General features: G+C 37.2%; 2 protein-coding genes and 1 long non-coding RNA gene across 10 annotated transcripts; 1 reads left to right on the plus strand and 2 right to left on the minus strand.

Annotated features, from left to right (window-relative positions):
- Positions 1-5,214: 5,214 nt before the first annotated feature.
- Positions 5,215-6,205, minus strand: BNAC09G53260D. Its single transcript, XM_013791467.3, has 4 exons — positions 5,822-6,205; positions 5,673-5,722; positions 5,486-5,567; positions 5,215-5,400 (listed from the first exon to the last, which is right to left on the minus strand). The coding sequence occupies exons 1-4, from the start codon at positions 6,048-6,050 to the stop codon at positions 5,354-5,356; spliced, it is 408 nt and encodes a 135-aa protein (XP_013646921.1). The 5' UTR covers positions 6,051-6,205; the 3' UTR covers positions 5,215-5,353.
- A 2,486-nt stretch (positions 6,206-8,691) lies between these two features.
- LOC106347610 lies at positions 8,692-11,332 on the plus strand. 8 transcript variants are annotated; one of them, XR_001270748.3, is made up of 11 exons: positions 8,692-8,948; positions 9,034-9,148; positions 9,237-9,315; positions 9,403-9,486; positions 9,566-9,616; positions 9,697-9,818; positions 9,899-9,980; positions 10,060-10,357; positions 10,488-10,570; positions 10,676-10,882; positions 10,960-11,332. XR_001270748.3 is itself a non-coding variant. In XM_022713463.2 (11 exons), exons 5-11 carry the CDS (start codon positions 9,594-9,596, stop codon positions 11,063-11,065), a joined length of 663 nt encoding a protein of 220 aa, XP_022569184.1. In that variant the 5' UTR covers positions 8,692-8,948; positions 9,034-9,148; positions 9,237-9,315; positions 9,403-9,486; positions 9,566-9,593; the 3' UTR covers positions 11,066-11,332. The 8 variants fall into 8 exon arrangements, 3 of the variants coding, with proteins under 3 accessions (XP_022569184.1, XP_022569186.1, XP_022569185.1); XR_002662847.2 differs by having other exon boundaries at positions 10,754-10,882; XR_007328726.1 differs by having other exon boundaries at positions 10,060-10,177.
- Positions 10,933-13,349, minus strand: LOC111212071. Its single transcript, XR_007328741.1, has 2 exons — positions 12,255-13,349; positions 10,933-12,181 (listed from the first exon to the last, which is right to left on the minus strand). It is a non-coding gene; the product is annotated as an uncharacterized LOC111212071 (long non-coding RNA).
- Between the last annotated feature and the right edge of the window lie 58 nt (positions 13,350-13,407).

A 13,407-nucleotide genomic window follows, 5' to 3' on the forward strand; every position in this document is an offset into this window, starting at 1 on the left:
GCTTGACCATGTGGAACAAGTCAAGCTTGGAAGCCATGAAGTATTCCCTCATTAAAACCTCAACTAGGTAAAACTCTTTGGGAGAAAACCCAAGTCAAGTAAAAAGAGTAGAACACTTCATGAAGGAGAGATCATTGACATGATAGGTCTATGAGTCCCAATTTTGGATGAATGAACTCACATACCTTAGTGCTTGCTGCCTTGGTGAAGATATCAGCTAGCTGATCTTCACTCCTTGCGTAGCACGGCAATATGATCTTCTGCTCCACGGCTTGTCTAACTTTGTGGCAATCTACCTCTATATGTTTGGTCCTTTCATGGAAGACTGAGTTGCTAGCAATGTGTATAGCAGCCTGGTTATCACAATGCATCGTGATTGGCGTTGTAACTTCAATTCCCAAGTCCTTAAGAAGTCCCTTGATCCAAATCAACTCGCTTGTGAGCTTCCTCATAGCTCTATATTCTGCCTCAGCACTTGAACAAGACACCACCTTCTGCTTCTTGCTCTTCCATGTTACCAAATTGCCTCCAATGAAGGTACAATATCCAGTAGTTGATCTCCTATCAACTCGATCTCCTGCCCAATCCGCATCACAGTACCCAACAATCTCAGTGCTTCTATTGCATCCCATCCATACTCCTTGGCCTGGTGCCTCTCTTAGGTACCTGAGAATCCTCTCAACCATGTTCCAGTGGTGTACCTTGGGAGCTTGCATGTGTTGGCTTACTTGGTTTACTGCAAAGCATACATCTGGTCGGGTAATGGTAAGATAAATGAGTTTTCCCACCATTCTCCTATAATGCTTTACATCTTCATATGACTTGTCTTCAATCTCTCCCTCACGCATCACTTTGTATCCTTCCTCTAGAGGTGTTTTGGAAGCTCTTCCACCAAGATCTCCAGCCTCATTTAGTAAGTCAAGGGTGTATTTCCTTTGAGATAGAAACAACCCTTCCTTAGACCTACACATCTCGATCCCTAGGAAGTATTTGAGCTCTCCCAAGTCCTTGATATCAAATGAAGCCTTAAGGAACGCTTTGCTCGAGATGATCCCTTCTTTGTCACTGCCTGTGATGATAATGTCATCAACATAGATGAGAATGACAATGATTCCTTGCTGGCTAGTGAGGGTGAATAGGGTATGATCAGCTTCAGACTTGACAAAACCTCTTCCATTGAGTGTGGTGCTTAGTTTGTGGTACCACGCTCTTGGTGATTGTTTCAAACCATAGATGGCTTTCTTCAGCCTCAATACATTTCCTGGTTTGGTAAGGTGTTCCATACCAGGTGGTGGTCTCATGTAGACCTCATCTTCTAACTCTCCTTGTAGAAAAGCATTCTTGACATCCATTTGCCACAGATCCCATTCTAAGTTCACAGCCAATGAGAGTACAATCCGTATCGTGTGAAGCTTAGCTACTGGTGCAAAGGTGTCAAGGTAATCTTCACCATAGACTTGAGTGTAGCCTCTTGCAACAAGTCTGGTTTTTTTTCTTTCTGGTTGCCCATTAGCCAAGTACTTGATAGTGAATAGTAACATGCTTGTGACAGCCTTCTTGCCTTTGGGGAGCTCACTCTCAAACCAAGTTCCATTTCGGATCATGGCACTGACCTCATCATCTACTGAGTCTCTCCATTCCTTTATCTCCATTGCCTCCTCATAGGTCCTCGGAATATACTCTTGATCTATATTGGTGATGAAGGCTTGATGATCTCTTGGATAGTAAGCAAGGGAGCAAGTTGCTTAAGTGGGATGGGCTACTGCTTGACTGTTGAAATATTTCCAATTTGATGGACGCTTTCTCACCCTTGTGCTTCTCCTAAGCGGCTGGACCTCTCCAACAATCTCAGCTTCAACTTCATTTTGTTTGATCTGATTCCTCTTGTTGTTGGCTTTCATCCTGATCATGAACCTCTTGCTCTTAATCAGTAGTCTGTGGATCCTCTTGACCCATCTGTGGTTCCTCTTGACCAGTAGACGAATCTTCTTGATTCCCCCCCTTCAGGATTAGGATGAGAAGCCTCTTCAGCCGCATCCATACCATTGGCTTGATCTAAACTATTTGCTGAACCAGTAGTTCTTTCATTTGGTGTCATGATGATACCTATGCTCTCCATGATAATCCGTAGGTTGTTTGCCCTATCTGAGGCCCCTTGAGATAGATCCTTGAGATTGTCCCAACTCTTCTCCTCATAATAGCCTCTAGATTCCACAAACTTGACCTCTCTGGATACTAAGACTCTTCTTGTCTCTGGAGAGTAGCATTTGTAACCTTTTTGAGTGGTAGAATACCCAATGAACACTGCCTTTGTGCTTCTGGCCTCAAGTTTATTCATATGATCACCTGTTTGCAATACATAGCACAAGCACCCAAATACCCGTAAATGGTCAATAGATGGTTTTCTTTTGTTCAATACCTCATAAGGTGTGGCATCATCAAGGACTCTTGTTGGAGTTCAGTTGATGAGATAGCATGCTGTCATGACTGCATCACTCCAGAACCTCTTAGGCATGTTGGTGTAGAACATCATGGACCTGGCCACTTCCATCAGATGTCGGTTTTTCCTCTCAGCTACACCATTTTGTTGTGGAGTGTAAGGGCAGCTGGTTTGATGGCTTATTCCATGCTTGGCCAAATGGGATTTGAAAGCTGTGCTTGTATATTCCCCTCCATTATCTGACCTGAATACTTTGATCTTAACATTGAACTGATTAGTTTTGTAGCTCTGGAAGTTTATAAACGCATCTAGTACTCTATCTTTAGATGGTATCATAGTCAGCCATGTATATTTAGATTTCTGGTCTATGAAGGTGACAAAATATCTATGATTTTCCCTAGAAGTGCATGGTCCAGTCCATACATCAGAGTGTATAAGATCAAAGCATTTCTCATAGATAGTAGATGACTTGGAAAACACAGTCTTGCAATGTTTGCCAAGAATACATGCTTCACATCCATCATTTTTGAAATAAACATTAGGCAATAACAGGTTCAGTGCTCTAGAATGGGGATGGCCTAACCTAGCATGCCACAATACATCATTTTCTAAGACATGGATTGAACTAAAAGCATAAGGTAAACATGATCTAGTCGTGGTGTCTTCAAGCAGGTACAAGTCCCCTTTAGTAACACCCTTTCCGATCATCTTAAGAGTCTCAATATCCTGAAATACGACATCATTAGCACTAAAAATAACCTTGAAGTTAAGATCAGTGGCAACCTTCTTGACAGATAATAGATTAGATGCAAAAGATGGCATATAAAATGCTTTAGTATCTTTCTCAAATAGTTTCAAGTTTCCTACACCTTTTATTGGTATGATGTCGCCATTTGCAATCATAACATTGCCTAAGGCAGACTTAACATTACTGATTAACCTAGCATCACTAATCATGTGGTGAGAAGCTCCAGAATCTATAACTACTGGCTTAAAGCTATCAGATGCATTCAAGGTTGTAACAAGAGCATTGGATAGTTTATAAGAGGCATTCAAAGATAAACCAAGTGTGTTACCAGAGTTCTCCTTGAGGGCTTTGATGAAAGCATCAAGGTCAGACCTCTTGATTGTCTCATCTTGGGTAGTCCTCATGATAGAACAGCCACTGAATCCCAAGGTCTTCCCTTCTCCAGCCGCAACCGAGTTCATGGGACGAGGAGTAGATGGCTCGCCCATTTCACCAGAGAAATTCCCCCTTGCATCAGAGTAAGGTGTCCTGAACTTTTGAGGCTTGAGGTGTGGGTGAAGGATCCAACATTTGTCTTTGCCGTGACCTTTTTTCTTGCAATGGTCACACACCCACACTTTCTTGTCTTCTGGCTTGTAATACCTTTTGTTAGCTATGCCCTCATGTTTGTGCTCATTTCCTTCAGCCTTGTTAGCTATGATAAGGTCTCCTTTGCCACCAAAGAGTCCCACTGAGCCTTGCTCCTTTTGAATCTGAGCACAAAGCTCCTCAAGTGATGGAAGCTTCTCACTTCTTAGAATGTGTTTGATTAGATCACTATAATCCGGGTTGAGAGTGAACAACAAAGCAAAGACCTTGTCTTGCTCCTTTCTCTCATTAAGTACATCCGGATCAAGACTGGTCGGTCTTAGCATCTCTAACTCGGCCCACAACGACCTGAACTTCCCAAAATGCTTGGAAAATTCAGTGCCCTCTTGACTGAGAGTGTTGATAGCCCTCTTGACTTCAAACACTCTACTGATGTTAGATATATTTCCATATACCGTCTGGAGAGTATCCCACAGCTCCTAGGAAGTTTCACAGTAGGAGTAAGCTTCCAAGATAGAGGTTTCAAGACTATTCTGAATGATGGAAAGGACCATGAGATCCTTCTGACTTCTCTTTCCACCTCCTTCAGCCGCAGCAACAACTTCTTTACCATCCTCTCCTAGGATGGTCTTCTTGGTGTCTTTGCCGTCAACAACATACTCCCAAAGACCTCTGCCTCCAAGAGCGGTTTTGACAAGTCTAGACCACAGTAAGTAGTTGGTTCCCTTGAGGGTAACCGGAATAGACACGGATTTAAAGACATCAGTGTATAAGTTTTCCATTTTTTTTCTGGGAATGAAGAACAACTCAAGAACAGGATGAACTTTACTAAAAATAGAAAGGGAAAATCAGAGATTTGTGGAAGTAAAGAGAATAGAGTAGAGAAGAATGAATCTCAGGAGCTTACTTGCTCTGATACCATGAAAGAATGTGAGGATAAAGAGATGTAGATGAAGAACATTGAAGAACAGAGAGAGAGAGAAAAAAAGTAGATCTGGGAGAAACTCTATTCCCTTAAAATTCAAATTGTGGATCTCGAAACAAGTCATTTAAAGGCAAGTTGCCTCAGTACATAATACAATAAAATATTTATTGTTTAAAATATTCAACGGTCTCCTTCTCTCTTCTTCTTCTTCTTTGCTTCTCAAGTCTGGTCTTCTGTTTCTAAACTCAAGTCTGGTGCTTCTTATAAAGCCTTATAAAACCTTTATAAAACCTTATAAGTATTTTTAAGTCTGGCAGCTTAATTATCAAGTCTAACTGCTTAATTCTGCTTCATGTCAACAACAACTGCAACAACAAAAATCAAAGGCTAGTTGCTTCCATTCTTTATATTGATTCTTCTTAGTTTAGGAATCGAACAAGCTTCTTCTTTGTAATCTGTGATCTACCTATCTATATCATATAGGGAGAGGGAGATATTGGTCATGATTTTATGTTATCCCGAAACATATTTGTTTGATTTATAAAAAAGAAATTCCAGAAAAGATGTTGTAAAAATATACAAATCTTTAATTGTAATCTAGAATCTCTTTCTCTATCCCCTCTTGCTTTCACATATGCAGAGATCATCATCATCAGCCCGTAAAGAATCTTCTCCATGACTGCCATGGAAGAAACCCACCTGCAGACAAGCTCCAAAATCACTAAAGCTTCTTGTATTAACTGTCTTTCAAAATGTAAAAGAAAGAGATAAACTGAAGATTTACCACATCCCGGACAACGGAAATACTTTTTGTCTCTAAATACAAGTCCTTTTCCTCTACATTCTTCACATCTCTTCTGTTCAATCTGAAACCAAAATCTCAATTAAAATGGACATTTCCAAAAAATAGATATACGCACGCACATGTGTGTTGTATAATATATGAATATATCTTAATTTAGGTCACATACTATTCTTTTGCTGAATTCAACACCTGCAACAACGAAAGGTGTGACTCCAGCTGCAACATCCATTCATTAGGAAATATAAGGGATTAGAATTAGATTTACTGAATCGATTTTAAATGATTAATCACGACAAGTTAAATTATGTTAATTACCGACAGCTCCAACTATGATTTGCCACGTAATCTCCGATTTGCCTGTCTCCGCCACCGTGTCAGCGAGGTCACCCAGAGCTGACGGCGTTCTGAGCCGTCGTTTACTTATCATCAAACCGTTACTTCTTCCCCGAGAAACAAAACTAACCGTCGATTTCTTCCGACGAGGTCCTGATCCAACGGTCCACAAAGACGGAACCAGACACAGAGAAGAAGAAGACGCCTCCATCGTCGCCACCGTGGCTCAGAAATCAAGTTATCCGAGGGGTGGGAATATAATTCGGAAACGACCCGTTTAAATAGGGCCACGTCGACTGATTTTGAGTCGGGTTCGCGCCAACCACAAGATGAATGCGAAAGCCATCATGTGGCTCTAAAAGCAACGGATAAAAAGAAAAATCTTTTAATACATAGAAACGTCGCCCTTTAATCAGAAAACAAGTAACACCATTAAGGTCTTTGTGTATAGCCTAGTAAAATTTGAAAAATGGTCTATTTCAACCCTAACAATTTTGATTGTGATAAATACAATCTAAGGTTAACATGAATTATCAGCGATGGTTGACTTGTTTGCTGGGATTTGATTTTGAGATATTTCGCAAACAAGGTTGTGAAAACAAAGTAGTTGTTGGGTTGTTTAGGAGCATGTCAGTGTCTACCTTGTTATTTCAGTGACAGTTCCAACGGTTCTGCAATGGAAGGACTTGTATGCTGAGATTGAAAATGATGAACACATTCAAAACATCATTTCTCATATAAGGGATAACTCATTGGTGTCGACTGACTAATGGTAGATCGTGGTCTTGGGAGCGTTTGGTGATACCTAATACATCTAAGTTCATTCAGGTTATTCCCCAAGAGTGTCATGATAGAAAGATGGGGGACATTCTGGAGTGGTTAAGACGCTTCAACAAATTCAGAGATCGTTCTATTCAGAGGGGATTCAGAAGACTTTCCAAAACAATATCGGTCTTTGCCTATTCCGGATAGAGTTTGGGATGATATCAATATGGACTTCATTGAAGGGATTCCAACTTCTAATGGAGTTAATGTCATTTTCGTGGTAATTGACAGGTTAAGAAATTTGCTCATATTATCAGCCTTAAACATCTTTACAGCTACGGATGCTGCTCAAACATTTGTTTTGGAGATACTAAGATTACATGCATTTCCAAGAAGCATTGTTTCTGATCGGGATAGTCTGTTTTAGTGTTTTTTGGAAGGAAACATTCTGTTTGTCTGGTACTCATCTCAAGTACAACACTGCTTTTCACACACAAACAGACGGCCAGACTAAAATCTTAAATTGTTATTTGTAGACGTATTTACGGTGTTTTGTGTCTTCTCATCCGCTTGTGTAGTCTTATTATTGTATTGGGTTGAACATTGGTATAACACTTGCTATCACAAGTCCCTTAAGACAACTCATTTCATGGTGGTTTATGGAAGGGAACCTCCTACATTGCCTTGTTATGAGGAGGGGTCTACAAAAAATTGAGTTGGAAGAGTCTTTCGTGATATATAATATGCCGGATTGCTTCGAGTCTTTGCTAAAAGCTCAAGAAGTTACGAAGACTCAAGCTGATAAGCATCGTAGAAAGGTGGAGTTGAGGGTGTATGATATGGTGTATCTGAAGTTGAGAATGTATGGCAACAGATGATGGTAAATCGCTGTGAATAAACATAATTAACATGTCCTTAAAATTATAGAAATTGTATAATTAAATTATAGATTTCATGAATAATACAATTTTCAATCAAAATTTTATTCAGCGCTTTGAAAATGTGTGTCGAACTCTAGTTTACATTTAATATAAAACCACATTAATACGAAGAAAAAATATTACTAAAAGTTAGTTTGAAAAATCTTTGGCGATTTCTGACCGTTAGCAATTAATTCAATTAATTGAAGAAAATGCTAGTATATTGGTTTACGGAAAATGAATAAAACCTCAATGCATTATAGCCTAAAAAAGGAAAAAAACGAGTCTAGAGAGTTAATTAAAATACTAGGTGATTCATCGACATCAATACATGGGAACAAATATTTACGAAAAAATCTAAATTGCTATAGTTATTAATATTTTTTTTATTTAGTTTAATATTTTATATTATTTTATTTAAGGCTGTTATTTATAAGTTGTTGAATTGTGATGTTTTAACGTACTTGATTTTGCAAAATATTTAACTTTGCTATGCTATTTGTTTTTAATATTCTAGTTTGATTTTAATTTGGTATATTTATTTTCTTATTGTTCTATGTTTTTTTATTTATAATTTTGTATTTTCTATATTTTGGTTTATTATTGGAGTTTATGATTATTAGTCAAAGCACAAAAAATCTTTATAATTTATGAACTAGCAAAATTAAAAAATTAAAAAAATATATTGTATGTGACCAGTTTAAAATTCATTGTTTACTAATATGGCATTGCATTAAGAATTTATCAATTGAAGTGAAGATTTATCATTTTAATCATATTTTCAATCTAAACACTAAAATATATTTTTAAACACATAAACATGAATTCAATGAAAAGTGCTTAATATTTTATAAAATTCATTGTAAACAACTTATTTGATTTTTTTTTTGAAGGTATGATTAAATAGAAATCATGTTTTTGGCGGAGTAACAAACATTATAGGTATTAAGACCAATTAGATGATTCTATTACATATTATAACTGTTTCCTCGAAAAAATTGTAATCAATGAGTTATTTGAAGTTTTCTTCATTATATCTATCTATAATAATAAAGTGGACTATTCTATCTCCATAGGCTGCCACGTCAGCGTCGCAGAGGAAGGAAATTGCGCCACGTCAGACACTCATCTCATACCCGTATCGATAAAAAATGTTTTGAAATGGGCCTTTTTGAAATGGCATATTCCAATATTTACAAGGCCCACACTACTCTGAAAACCTCTTGCGTCCCCTGCAATGTTCACGATCTCTCTCAAATCCTCAGACTAATCTGTAACGATGAGAGTTTGTCTTTGCTTCTCACTATTAAATCGGTCTTTCAATCTCTCCCACTACGCTTTATTCAGTTACCTTTTTCTGTAAAGTTCAGATGAAAACCCTAAAAGACATCTATATAAACCGTCTTAGAAATCTTCGGCTCAAGGTGCTTCAACAGAATATCGCTTCTTTCTTACAACGCAACCTGCAACAATGGGGGATTACTAAACATTTTTTTTTTCTGATGTTAGCACCGGTAGTTGTTCCGGTACGGTCATCAAGTGTCTTCTGCGATTCTGAGAAACCCGAGATCTCAACAAGGAAGGGGAACTGATTGGAGTGGACATGCTCCTTCTTGATCAGAAGGTTTGTCTCCTTTGGTTCCTTAATTGTCGATGAACCTTACAGCTTCTCATAGATTTGAAGGCTTCTTATTTTGTTTGACTCTTCCTAGGTAACGCTTATCCAAGTGTCGGTTTACCACTTTCCGACATCTTCTGAGAGAAGGTGCAACTTACAAGATTTGATGAGAGGTAGCAACACCGAATTCAAGTTCTCAGATTCAAGAGTATCGATTCACTTCACAAACTATACTAATTTTGTTGAGAGGACTGAATCAGGTGCTTCAATTCCATTGGAGCTCTTTACGTTTCGTGACTATGCAGCGTTAGTGTCTTTGCCCAATACTAATACTCAGTTACCTGGTGAGTCCTATTACTAATTTTTACCATTATTAGAAGTGTTTCCAGCTCAAGTATAACCAGACTAAACCTTCACTTTCAGTGATCAGGCTCGGACAGCTCTACAAATTATGGTTAACATACAAATTGACAGGTATGATTACTGTTCGAGAATCAATATTTGTTTGCATAATTTATATTCCGACACCAACATGTAGCTATGCTTTCCTGCAGTTCTACAACTGTTAATCTTTGTGTTTACAACACACAAGCCGACCGGCTAAAAGAAAAACTATTGGCAATGGGTGTGCCGAAGGTGGTCGTCGCTATTAGCATAAACTCCAAGTTCGTTCGAGGTGACCTTCTGCATATGATTTTTCAGAACATACATTTACAAACCTGTTATAATTACACATTAACTTCCTAACACTTACAGGGAGTCTTTCCGTAGATGCTACCCATGGGACACATCTCTACTTTGACGACGAAACAAGAGCCAGCGAGACCTTTGTTGCCAGGTTAGACCCTATAATAACTTAAGTTAAAACTTGCTTTTCTAATATTTGAAAACCATGCCACATACGTATTGTTATACAGTTTTCCTGATCACCACTTTGACTCTTCCACGAGTCCACCCAAAAAAGGAAGCGTAAAAAAGATCGAAGCGGTCCATGTGTCAGAGCTCAACACATATGTGACCAACTCCCCACCTCAGGTTCATTCTCAATGTATTTCCATGGTGATTTTGCACAATCTAATTACCATTCAAGAACCCGTGTTGTAGAGATAATGGTCCTAACTCATTAGCCAATTAAGTGTGTGAAAGGAGTAGGTAAATATCAACGGAGATAGTCGCTGATCTCTTGACTATACCTTTCCCTTGCAAAGCTTAAAAGTAAAATATTTTAATGTCTGATTTCATGTATATGTTTATAGGATTGCAACATTTAGATTGCCACTGATGGGAACATGAAAGTATAATATTTTTAGTAGCGTTATATTAGCTCTTTGACTATATTTTTCAGATGCAATACTTACTGTTGTGCTCTCAGTGTGGAGAAGCAGACTCTTATTTCTCAAATCTGCTAAACTTTTTCCCAACGTACCTGTAAGTATTATTTCCCCGCGTACTCTACTATCAATTTGTTTTTCTTCTTAAACTTGATCAGCTTAGTTGATGACAACCAACAATCTGGCTGGCCCTTTTATCTAGGATTGTTCGGCCTTGAATCTGTTTGCATTAAAAGCCTTTGACCTTCCTCATCCTACCAAGGGTCGATCATCTTCGTAGGTATCTTATTTACGCGTTACTGCTCTCCGATGAGGCGATGACCATACAGCACACTGGAAACAAAAATACCAAGCCTCTAAATGTGTCCCCAAATCTCACTACCGGCCTACCGTCTACAGATATAGCACGGTATTCAACTGTACTGCTCTCAACTCTCTTAATTTGTGCTTACAGTCATCTTTCATGGTTTTGATCTTTGGTTCTAGATTCAAGTCGGAGCGTCTTAGAGACCATGGAGAAGAAGGAACAAATGCAGTTTCTTATGAACCTGCTGCAGACAAGACAAGACACCAAGGAGAAATGCTTCGTTGAACCCCTTTTGATATGCAAGAGCCCGCACAATACTCACTCGTTTCTGTTTTTAATGATTATTCCAATAGAGGAGAAACAATTAACACAAAACGTGTGTTGGTTGTTTAGTCTTCATGCGAGATATTCATGTGAAATACTAGCTCCTCTTTCACTTTTTTGGTGCGACGAGTATGCTGTGATTAAATTATTTGATTGTGTTGATTACTTGATTTTGTTGAGAATGAAATTTACTTGCATAATTGTAATATGATGCTTGATTTGTCGTGATTCCTTTTCTTTTCTGTAAGGTAGCCAATAGGAAAATTCAAAACCTCAATCTTTAAGACAATGACCACTGTCGGGCATGTAATATTTGTTACAAATTTTCCAACAATCAAAGTTGCACTAAAACAAGTCCAGGTGACCACAAATTTTGAAAACCAAAAAATAAATACCATTCATCTCTTTTTATTTTTATTGTGTTTATTTTACTCCAAGTTAGATTGCAGCTTATATTTTATCGGTCTTTAGACAAGGAACATGACTGGATATATGCGAAGTAATTGTGTGAATTTATCAAATGATCTTATATAATAACTGACCAATTTGGCTACTATACTTTCTAAACTAAATTATTTAATTATTGAACAATTTCCAAAATATAAAAGTTAAAAACATCATATATGCTACCAATATAATAAAACAATATCACAAAAGAACAAAAGAATCAAAAACAAATATAATTAATAACACAAATTATTCTATTAAATAATTTAAAATAATAACAATAATAGAAAATCCGGCGCTACGCGCCGGTCAACCTCTAGTACTTTATAATATTCATTTTGACGGTTTCTTAGGTTTACAGTAAGACGATAATACACACAATCTCTCTCCCTCTAGAATGTCAAAGATGGGTTTTTATTACCAATTTCATGTTGCATACTCATAACATATTTATTCTTTTTGCACTCTGCCTTGGAAGCATAAGGCGCTTTCTCCTATGTTACACATTCAAACAACAAAAAAAATCTGTAGTTTTTTTAGCACGTTCCACAAAGATGGAACCCTTTTTAACGGTACAATACTCACTTTCCCAGTCATAGATTTCCATTTAGCTCCAGCAGCCTTACCAACCTGATGTTATTTACACACAGATTAGTTTTTGAATTACAGATTTGAGATTGTTAAACCTTAAGGAGATACTTACGGTGACTTGTTGTTAGGGTTTGCCTTGTTAAACTCCTGTTGAAAATTATCTTTGTGACGAAGATTATGCAGTTGAAACTGAAAAGAAAACTGTGAGGATAATATGAAATTGAAGAGATTGTGAGGTTTACATGAAGACGAAGAAAGCACTTGAGGTCTCTTAGTTTTTTTTTTTTGGGTCCTTCGTCATCGTGTCTTCTTCTTCCTTCCTATTATTTGAAGTATGAAGAAATCGAAATCAAATACAAGTGAGAGAAGTTCTGAAGATATCAGATTCATAAAACGGAAAAAGAAACCTATGATAGGTGCTCCTAGCCGGGGCCAGCTTAACATAACCAGAGGCCCCAAGGCAGAAATTTTTTTTGGGTCCCCTAACCAGTCGGTTTTAAAAATATTATGTTTCTTTGACTTTTCAACTCAGGCATAGCATCATTTAAGAATTTGTATTTGATTTTCTAGTTAAAAAAATTCTGTAATATTATTTTTTTATACTATCCAAATCTAAACAAAACATGCTAAAAAAAGAATGAAGGCCCTTAACATAACATGATTTGAAGCAGGCCCCAGGACGGTCGCATTAACCGCCATCCCTCATAAGACGGCCCAGCTCGTTGCTTTAGCGTTCGATTTTGTCTCCGGCCATGTCGAGAAGAGACGGCGGCGGCAAAAGTCAGAGGTAGAAAAACGAAGATTATAGCTTTTTCGTTTGTTTTTTTATTGCTATTAATATGTTGAAGGGTATTATTGTCTTTTGACCTATTAATAAAAATTATATTTCTGATATTTAGTTTGAGATACTATTTTGGGATGAAAATTGAAAAATGGTATCGAGTAGAATTACCCTTTTAAATAAAAATTACTATATTATATTATATATATTGCCTTTTTGATAATAAGATAATTTAGAAATAAATATAAACAAAAAAGTTATTAAAATATAACTAACTCAAATTATCATTGTAATTATCTATAAGAATCAATACGAAAGTGACACATAAGATACTGACTTATCATATAATATTATACAGATTTTCGGAAATAAAGTTAGTCAAAACAAATTTAGTTGCAGATTTTTTCCATTGACTACTACACAAAAGACATACCAATAATTTGAAAATATATATATATATATATATATATATATATATATATGT

Source organism: Brassica napus, chromosome C9, assembly GCF_020379485.1.
Source record: "Brassica napus cultivar Da-Ae chromosome C9, Da-Ae, whole genome shotgun sequence".
Lineage (NCBI taxonomy): Eukaryota > Viridiplantae > Streptophyta > Magnoliopsida > Brassicales > Brassicaceae > Brassica > Brassica napus.

Coding starts and splice junctions, on each gene's coding strand:
- LOC106347610 (XM_022713463.2), top strand. CDS start 9,594: ATGGTTAACATACAAATTGACAG. Junction 9,819..9,898: donor AAACTCCAAGTTCGTTCGAG/GTGACCTTCTGC, acceptor TAACACTTACAG/GGAGTCTTTCCGTAGATGCT. Junction 10,883..10,959: donor CCGTCTACAGATATAGCACG/GTATTCAACTGT, acceptor CTTTGGTTCTAG/ATTCAAGTCGGAGCGTCTTA.
- BNAC09G53260D (XM_013791467.3), bottom strand. CDS start 6,050: ATGGAGGCGTCTTCTTCTTCTCTGTGTCTGGTTCCGTCTTTGTGGACC. Junction 5,723..5,821: donor AATCATAGTTGGAGCTGTCG/GTAATTAACATA, acceptor TGGATGTTGCAG/CTGGAGTCACACCTTTCGTT. Junction 5,568..5,672: donor TTGAATTCAGCAAAAGAATA/GTATGTGACCTA, acceptor TTTTGGTTTCAG/ATTGAACAGAAGAGATGTGA.